This window comes from Parus major, chromosome 1A, assembly GCF_001522545.3.
Source record: "Parus major isolate Abel chromosome 1A, Parus_major1.1, whole genome shotgun sequence".
Taxonomy (NCBI): domain Eukaryota; kingdom Metazoa; phylum Chordata; class Aves; order Passeriformes; family Paridae; genus Parus; species Parus major.
Genome location: NC_031773.1, coordinates 43,317,848 through 43,327,752, shown reverse-complemented (window position 1 = coordinate 43,327,752; position 9,905 = coordinate 43,317,848). Strand labels below are relative to the sequence as shown.

The window sequence follows — 9,905 nt, the reverse complement described above, 5'->3', positions numbered from 1 at the left end:
AAGCACTCTGCTCTGTATCACAGATTATGTTGCTTTCTTATATCAATAATTATTTTTGATGTGAAGTTCTTCATGCTTGTCAGGTGCAATTTTATGACCTCACCTTCAGAAAGTAAATCCATTTTGCTTCTGCAGCCACCATCCATTTGAAAATTTGAAGAAAAGACTTTGTCCATGGGTATTCAGGGACCCTCCTACCCCAGACCCTCTGCTTAAATACTGCAAAAGCTTAAATTCTCCAGATCTGTATCATCCTTTTTTCTACATACTGCATTCCTAAATTATGTTACAAGATGTAGGAAAAAAAGCAGTAGTTGAAAGATAAATGAAAGAGTGCTTTAAAAAAGTTAGGCTCCTATGTTTCAACATAGCTTTGAGTAAAAAGTTATCATACTTACTAGAATCACACTCAAACTTCCAAAAACAAATACATCTGATGCTATTTCAGATTCAGCCTAGAATAAATAAAATCAGGTCTTTTCTGGAACATCTGCATGACGCTGCATGTGGTCTTCTTCCAACACATCCAAGGGCCATCCCAAATGTGTTTGCCTGAGCCCCTGGCCCTCTGTCACAGGTAATTTAACATCACACTCCCCAGTAAATCTTACCTGGATCCAAACTCTGTTTACTTATTGCCAGTTTGTTTGGGTTCTTTTAAAATATAATAATATTATAGATTAATTGTATAGAAAACATTTTTGGAAACTGTCTTATTTAAGATGGATACAATTAGAAATTATTTTATTGAAGGACAATGGACATGGAGATGCATCAAATGGGTAATGCTTGGTAAGGTTTATTTGAATAAGGGTAAGGTGAGCAGGCAAACAATTTACTGGTAAATACAAATCTGATTTGTCTGTTGCATTGAAATACTCCATGCTAATTTGATTTTAGTAGCTTATTAAACTACTGCCTTCTCTCAGTAGCTGCTCATTGTCTCACACCTCTCATTTTCATAGATAACTTTTCCTTTAACTATAACGTAGTTGATCAATGCTTCATGTCCACCAAACTGGTAAATCAAGTGCTCCCATCTAAAAAGACAAAATGTTTAAGAATATATAAACTTGCATAAGATAAGGCCAAATGCCCAGCACACCTGGCAATTTTATAAGATTTTCTTGAAAATGGGAAAACACCATTCCATGCCTACATGTTGTCTCTTGCTGCATGAATACAGTGACTCTATCAGTAGAGAATTTATTCCACAAAATAAACACATATTAATTCTAGGTAATTTGTAATTAGGCATGGATTACTTTAGTAACAGCCCCAAAAGTCTTAGACTTGATTTTCCCCTGGAGTAATTAAGGAAAATGAAAGTGTGTCTGAAATGCTACCAGTAGCCCTTTATTCAGTGAAGATAACTAAGGCTAAAGCACATTTCAAATGCCAGCAGAAGGACAAACCTTGATGAATTTATGATGAGAAGATCCCCCTGCTTGCCGACCTCCAAGGAGCCATGTGTGTCTGATTTGCCCAGAGCATAAGCTGCATTAATGGTGGCAGCTGCCAGTGCTTCATTCATTGACATCTTCATGTTTACACAGGCCAGATGCATCACCATAGGCTAGCAGGCAAGGAAGGGGACAATGGGAGTTACCAGGAGCACAAAGCTGTTTATGCCTCAAATCCCTAAGTGCTCTCCTTCTTCCTTGCATGACAGAAGGAGTTGTTTTGTACAACACACGTTTTGCCAAATCCAAAATGGAAACTCTAAAATCAGTAGCTTTGAGAGCATTTTGAATAGGCCTCTCTGTGCATATGAGGGATGGAACCCATTCTGGTTTCAAGAATTTCTGGCAAAAACTTCCAATACGCACAAACACAGGCAGCTGTCTGCATGGAGCATGCAGCTCTCCTTGTGCACGTGAAACCAGTTTGAAGTGTGCAATACCCAAGTTGTACTAGTAAAAATTGCCATAATTCTATGGTTTCAGTATTAGGATTATCTTACCATTGAAAAGCAGTATGCATTAGGATTAAAGTCACTGCCAAGAGCAACTATAACACCTTCTTCCAACATTCTTCTAGCTTGAGGTTGCTTCAGTCTAGTGGGAAAAATAAACTTGTCAGTAAAGTTTGCTTAGTTATCATACAATGATTTACAAGGGCAAAAGTCATCTCTCAGTTTGGCTACATTCATGCCTTCAGTTACACTGATCCTTATGGAGATGAAAGCCCAAACTCACCTCTTGCATCCCTACCCATCACCCTATGGACAGCATCAATGAGAAGTGTGAGCCACAGCTTTTGCAGTAACAGCATGTGGCAGTAGCCAGTGTTAACCATCAGGCTCCAGACCACTGAAATTGTGGAATTTACTCAGAATTATTGAGAATTTAGAACTACCCCCATTATTTAGAACTCAGCCACTTAAGAATTTACAAGAAGAAAATCTTCATTTCTGGAAAATTATTTTCTATTTCTTACAGCTTCAAAGACAGGCTCCAAAATATGAGCAGCAGTACATGCAATGCAATAGTCCCTTCCTGATTTTTGAGTCTGAGCTTAGTCTGCATACATTAGAGATCTTTTCACTTAGCAATTACAATGCAAAAGGCATTTTCAATAAGTTCAATATCTGGAATAGCCATTTCAAAACTGTTCAGTCCCTGGGTTAATCTGTGTAGGTGTTTGCAGGGTGAGCACTTGGAAACACACTCTAGGAAGTTTTAGCCATAGCTGCTGTAAAGCCACTCCAAATCTATTGTGAGACTTCTCAGCAATCTCACAGGTTTTTGAGGATTTCCAGGAGAAATAAGACCTAAGGAGGGAGGCTCATTCAGTTCTCTGTAGGTGTGATTGCCTTCACTGACCCAGACTGATCCTTAAGGCATAGATACTTATGCTTTTAGATTAAAAGACCCTCAAACCACACACATGGCTTTGCAATTACAGAAGTTTCCCTTCAATCTAGTGGCCTTACCTTAGCATGTAGGCTGTTGTTGGCAGAAGGACAGCAGCACACTTAGCTCTTGCCATTGCCACAATACCTTCATCTGTAACTTCTTCCAGGTGGCTGATGGCCCGGGCTCCTAGCTCAGCTCCAAGCTAAGTAAATTTTCGAGCAAATTACTCATTATTCTCAATTTATTCAGTTTAAAAAGTTGTTTCTAAACAACTGGAAGAGACAATCCACTATTAATGCAAAATATACCAGAAGAGAAATAGGAAAGAATGCTTGAAAGAACAATCAGAATACAGAGACAAAATATTTGTTCATTTGCTGCATGAAAGGTTGATCACTTTATCCACAGAGCAGAAGCACACCTTCAGTGGTGTTTTTAACAGCCTAACACACAAACTATGTGAGAGACATGGATGGAAACATTATCAGCTCCTGTTCATAAAGGATCCATCAGAAAACAGTTCACAAAATTGAATGCTGCCTTCAATGGGGAAGTCAAATAGGCTTTTATGATCAATCAAGGTTTTGGTTTGGTTTGTTGTTTTATATTTATATACAGCTTGGGCAGACCCTACAGGAAGGAAGCAATATTTAAATGATGGTCAAACATGGGGTCAAAGGGACTTTCTTTATCAAGATGTTTGGGAACCTAGTCTTGACTAAACCACCTCTCTGAGTGTGCTCGGATATCTGATATCTGAGTAATGAGACCACTGAGTGTGCTCACTTCAATTTGACTTGTTGCTTCTAACAGGACATTTAACAAAAAAATATTTTTCAAGTTGCATAGAAACCATGTTTTTGTCATTCTTGGGTGCATGGATATCCACCTTCCTGATCTGTATCCCGTGTGGAAGATAAGCAAAGTCAATGTTTGATTAGCCAGTGCACATTAGTCCCAGAGGTCAAGGCTTCCTCCCATGTCCTCAACTCCAAAGCTGCACATGGACTGCTCTTCCTGGCATCTGCTTCTATCAGATGGTCTGTTTCATAAAGTCTTAGAAAAGACAACCTCTGCTTTGAAGACTGCAATTCTTACACAGATTGGGCTCTCGCAGGAGCAAAAATGAATGTTAAGAAAGACATACCTCAGCAGATTTCATTGGATGGAGTTCATCACCATGGAAGTTAATCTGCAACCCTATATCTTTTCCAGCCTGAAGTATCCTCCTTGTACACTCCAGATCAAAGACTCCCTTCTCACAGAACACATCTATATTGTTAACATTTATTTCACCACTTAGTTTGAGTTCTTTCAGTTTAGGAAGGTGGTTATTGATAATGTCATCTGTGGCTTCAGTAGCAGTTTTCCCTCTAATGAAAAGAAAATGTTACAGAGCTGTGTGAGTAACATCCTTGGAATCTGGCACACACTCAAGCCATACATGCAAGTACTGAATTACTTAGGAAATGATGTAAATATGAATCCCTCAAAAAAACTTCACATTAAAAAATTAAGCCTCGTTGTAACTCATGTAGTCTCCAACATGAGTTACTTTCCATTCAGAGAATACTAGATTGTGTTACTGAATGTTTTTAATAAGGTTGGCGTCTTAGATGCTAACAAAGATATACTATACTTTAAAACAAATTTTTCTTCTTTCCTATTCATATATTCTGACCTCTTTATACTGTATTCTAAAGTATAACTATTTAAAATATGTAAATGAGTATTTAAATATGTTAAATGGTATTCATACAATATTTTTATGCAAGTGTCAAAGCTCAAAGGGGACATGCAGTATAAGTCATTATTTTTAATTTACCTCTCCTCCTTTTATATCATTCAGAGTGATGGACAGATAACTGTTTCTAATCAGAGGGGCTTCCCAAGGTTTGATTTGCCAAAGAATCATTTATGAATCCTCTATTACATAAAGATAACCCAGGAGAGATCACTAAATGCCTTAGAAAGAGCAAATAATCCCAAAACATGCAGTTGAGTTAGAATTTTCCAATTTTAATATCTAAGGACAAGGGATGTACAGCAGCTAAATGCCTGAGAATCTCAATGCTCATTTCAGGCACCACGAGGCACACAGACACTGGCACTATGGAGTGCCACACATGGCTGAGTTGGAGCTATGCAATGGCAATAAATTCAAGAAGCCAAGTTCTGCCTGAATTTATCAGCAAGGTTATAAAGCAGAGCCTTTTTTCCATTCCCTTCTCACTGAAACAGTCATTGGGGCTGCTCAGCCTCTGACCGTGCCAAGGCCTCTCCCTTTTCTCTTTTTACTCAGCAGCCTTTGGAGGAATTTGGGCTGAAATATTAGGGCCAGAGCCAAGACAAAATAGAGGGAAACACTAAGAAATGGTTTCACTTTTTGAGGAATATAATGCCCCAAAATGCGAAACAAAACTGCTGTGGTTTTAATGCAGAAGATTTCTGCTCAGGAAAACACTTTAAAAATTTCATTATGAAGTTGAAAAGGACCAAATAATTATTTTCCAATAAAAAATAATAATGATTTTTAAAAATCAGACATCTCCCAAATCATAAGTTCGATTCAAAATGATGACTGGAGAGACCAAGGAAAAACTGCAGATTTTCTCCCAGTCAAAATAAAAACCCAAGCCAGAGTTTAAGTTTGAGGGGTAGCATAAAATTCAAGCAAAATAGCCTAGACACAAATATTTGATTGAAAAAAGAAGAGAGGATTTTAAAAGACTCAAACTGGAAAATACAGATAACACAGTATTTCCTTCAGGAAATTTCCTCAAATCCCCAACTACCTTTTGTCCTTACTTAAAACACAGTATCCTTACTTCTACTACATTTTGTTATGCTTGATATGTATCAGTGGGGACAGAATGAGAAGGCATACCTGTCTTTCTAACACATGAGAGTTAGTATATTTGTAAAAACACTGGAATTTATTTCACTGGTTTATAGAAATGCTCAAAGCATTTTGGTGGGAAATACTGTTTATCAGGATTTTGACTGAGATCCTGCCAAGGCCTTTTAGGGGAGGGAGAAAGGAAGAACTAATAAATATATATATAGTTTGGGGTGAAAGGTCAATTTTATTTTATCATTAAGTCCTCTAAATTTTAGTATAACTTCTTGAAAGAAGAAGTTGTTGCCTTCAGCTGATTTTAGTTACTTTATTCTTAACCATCTTCCAGTTACTGAAGATGATACAGGATTAATTTTCCATAGTTAAATTGACAAAAGATAATTTACCATCCTGCTCCAAATACACAAGAATTAGATCACAAAAACTATTTTCTGGGTCATGTTTTCCTGAATGTTAGAAAAGGTTGGGAGTTTTTTTGTGGTTTTTTTGGAGTATGCTGCTTTTTTTCTTTTAATGAACATCTCTTGAATATTGCCACATAATAAGCCTGCCTCCATCTCACATGCCTTGTCTCGCAGCAGCCCACCACTCAGTATGTCAAAATATCTAGCTAAAACTCCTCATTAATTCCTTCATACACTTCAATCTGGTGACATGAAGATGTTATTTTCACCATAGTGAAAAAAAAATCAGAAGTGAGAAAGGATTTTTTTTATGATATGTCTATTTGAGCCACCAGAGTAATTGATTAAACACAGTTTAATCTTCATTTCATAGCTGCAAGATGTATGCAAGTCTTCATTGCATGGAAGTATAATTAAACTTTGTTTATGGAGCTATTTAATGATTAAATATAGTATTTTTTGTTGTTATTTGGCCAAAATAAAATCTCATGGCAGAGACCAAGTTTGAAGGACAGCAGCAAATGCAAGCAGAAGAACGATCTGATAGGAAGCCCTCTAATCTGTGTTAGGTACAGTGTGAGCATCAGCTGGAGGCAGGGGTTCTGTGCTAAGCCTGTGCTGGCATTAGGAGCCACAAAACAATGTTGCATTACAGTCCTTCAAACTAAAGTTTAGGGGAACTTCCTATAAATATTGGCTGTTGTTTTTCAAGTATGTTGTGTTTTAGGAGTGGGGAAGAAGAAACCAATTCTCAATGCAAAGCAGCAGCACTTAACAAGAGAAGGAAAAGTCAAGTCCTATTACTTGGGCACAGCGTGAGCTCCGCAGTACGTTGAGGAAATGCCAATATCCATGGATTTCTTAGCACGTTCGATCACCCTGAGCATTTTGAGCTCAGTTTCCAAGTTTAAGCCATATCCACTCTTGCACTCCACCAGCGTGGACCCTGCTCTGAGCATGCGTTCAAGGCGGTGCTGGAAGGTGGTGAGCAGCTCGTCCTCCGTGGCCTTCCGAGTGTGCTCCACCGTAAAATGGATTCCTCCCCCAGCCTGGTGGATCTCCATATACGATGCACCTGCCAGCTGGGGTTAAAGAGAAAAAAAAACCACTCCTCATACAATTAGCTATGAACAGTGTGGTTTCTACCCAAGAGATAGTGGAAAGTGCCTTGAGGTCTCTTTGCAGTGAGAGAGACAAAGAGAGGAGAAAAAAAAAACCCATTAATTCTTCCTCTCCTCCCCCCATTTTCTTCTCTCTCCCACTTAAGTGAAGAAATGTTGTAAGAAGTGGCATAAAGAGAAGTACTCTGAACACTTGCTTTCTCCTGAGTCCAAGGGAAAAACTGATCTCTAGCTCAAAATTCACTTATGTAGAAAAGAAAAAGGAAGGAAAAAGTCAAGACTTAGATGGTAATAGAAGGCAGCATTCCTGTATTGCTTCATCAATGCAAAAATATATCAAGGGTGGCTGCAAAGAATGCAGGTACACTCTCAGCCTATCAGTATTCAAAACTCATCCCTCCTCCCTCAGGTAGATTATCTGACAGAAGTTATGTATTTTTCTATAAAAGGAAGATGAGAGTCACTAGGAAGTGACATTATACAGTTATACATTAAAAAAAATAAAAAACCCAAGGAGGAAGAAAAATCCATCTGTGCAATTTTATGATGTTACCTTCATTGCAAACTCATGAACCCTATCACCAGCCCACACTGGATGTGTATGTGCATCTACCAGGCCTAAAGAAAACAAAGTAAATGTACATTTGAGTTAATTCACAGTATAAGAGAAAAGATTATGAACATTCAAGCAAGTTAAATAGACAGCAGAAGCTCCCCTAAAAAGTCTCTGTTGGTTAGACAAAAATAAAAATCCAACCAGACAAATATCTAGAATTTTCTCCAGAGGCTATTAGTTTTCTTTCAATTTTTCTTTTTCGGTCTAACACCTCATACAAAATGTCTCCAGGTTGTCATGTTATTTTGATAAAATTTTCAAACTGTGGAAGAAAGGATAAATAGCAAACTTTGAAAGAGTTCATTAGCCTTTAAGCCTGTACTCTTTAAAAAAAGGCACGCTGCTTAGGCTGGGCTCAGCACAGTAGACTTCCTCTGGCAACACTTAACTACCCTAGGAGCCTTTTCCACCAGCTCTGGAACTGATACTGCTGAATGGCGAGGCCACTGTAAGAGAAACACGGGTCTGACAGCTCATGTACTAACACCACTTGGATAGCTGAACATGCAATAGACTTGCCCGTCTTTTGGGGATTTTTTTATCAGGTAAAGTTGCAGAATATGTGACTTAAAATCCCTTTTGCCTCCAAACAGCCGTGAGCAGGATGGACAGACAGCTCCGTGGCTGAATGGCTGAGAGAGTACAGGAAAGAGCAGTGAATCTGAAGAATCACTCTGTGGATCAGCTACATTCCTGTTGTGATCTGTGATACAGAGGAACAGATCTAAAGACAAAACAAGAGGAGACAGAGCTCCACCATGAAACTCAAAAGAACCCTTGAGTATCTCCGGTGAGGGAGACTCCACAGCCTCTCTGGGCAGCCTGTTCCAGTGCCCAGTCACCTGCACACTAAAGAAGTTCTTCCTTGTGTTCAGGTGGAACTCCTGTGCACCAGTTTCTGCCCCTTGCCTCTCATCCTATTGCTTGGCACCACTGAGCAGAGCCTGGAAACCTCCTCTGGGCAACCCCACTTCAAACACTCACAGACATTGATGAGGTCCCCTCTCAGTCGTCCCTTCTTGAGGCTGAACAGACCAAACTCAGCCTCTCCTTGAAAGAGAGATGCTCCAAACCCTTCATAATCTTTGTAGCCCTCCACTGGACCCACTCCAGCAGCTCTCTCTTGTACTGTGGAGCCCAGAAATGGCCACAGCACTCCAGATGTGGCCTCACCAGGGCTGAGTAGAGTAACAGGATCACTTGACCTGTTGGCAGTGCTGTTCCTTTGTATCATAAAAATACACTTACCTGGTAACACACACTTCCCAGAGCAGTCAATTATCCTTTCAAATGTTGCTTCTGAAAACTGATTGCGAATAACATCTGCCTGGCCCACAGCTTTGATACAACCATCCCTGCAAAACACAGGCAATGAACAGAGGACGTGTGAGCCGGTTTAAAAGTGCTCAAGGACAGAGCTCCTGGAACAATAGGTGCCTTCAGCAGGACTAGAGATGCACATGTGGAGGTGGTTTGCTCATCTTACAGATGCACAATGAACACTGGGGTAATGCCATGCTTTTCAAGCTGTTTGCCATAACACCTTTCCTCTGCTTAGATCCCTCTGGAGGACACCTTGGTGCTGTTCTGCTCTAATTCCTGCTAGGTAACACTGTTTTCCTATCTATCTATCTATCTATCTATCTATCTATCTATCTATCCATCCATCCATCCATCCATCCATCCATCCCCAGGGCACTCGTACCCTGCCACCGCCTGCACCTGGATCACGCCCTGGGAAGCCACAGAAGCCTCTTTGGGACCGTTCTCCCAGGGGAGCTCAAGGATGCTACCGGGAAGGCTGGGCTGCGCTTGGGGAATGCCTTCCAGCCTCCCACGGAGCTGCTGCTCCCCGAGCCCGGGGGCCGAAGCAGCGCTCGGTCCCGGTCCCGGCCCACTCTCACATCCCCACCACCAGGCTGGCTGCCCGCTCTCACATCCCAGCCCCAGCCTGGCTGCCCGCACTCACATCCCCAGCCCCAGGCTGGCTGCCCGCACTCACATCCCCACCACCAGGCTGGCTGCCCGCACTCACATCCCCAGCCC

The 9,905-nt window shown here is 40.4% G+C and overlaps 1 protein-coding gene across 2 annotated transcripts in view; it reads right to left on the bottom strand.

Moving 5' to 3' along the window:
• Positions 1-727: 727 nt before the first annotated feature.
• The window catches only part of AMDHD1 (amidohydrolase domain containing 1), a 9,431-nt gene continuing 253 nt past the window's right edge, over positions 728-9,905 (bottom strand). Inside the window, exons 1-9 of one of the 2 annotated variants that reach the window (XM_033514328.1) lie at positions 9,862-9,901; positions 9,108-9,214; positions 7,797-7,861; positions 6,927-7,204; positions 4,006-4,231; positions 2,936-3,060; positions 1,964-2,057; positions 1,416-1,576; positions 775-1,040 (exon numbers count right to left, since the gene is read on the bottom strand). In XM_033514328.1, the coding sequence (XP_033370219.1) occupies positions 926-1,040; positions 1,416-1,576; positions 1,964-2,057; positions 2,936-3,060; positions 4,006-4,231; positions 6,927-7,204; positions 7,797-7,861; positions 9,108-9,214; positions 9,862-9,863 (1,173 nt within the window). In that variant the 5' untranslated portion in view covers positions 9,864-9,901 and the 3' untranslated portion in view covers positions 775-925. Of the gene's footprint in view, positions 1,041-1,415; positions 1,577-1,963; positions 2,058-2,935; positions 3,061-4,005; positions 4,232-6,926; positions 7,205-7,796; positions 7,862-9,107; positions 9,215-9,861; positions 9,902-9,905 lie in introns of those variants that run through there. The other variant, XM_015629082.2, reaches the window with a different exon arrangement.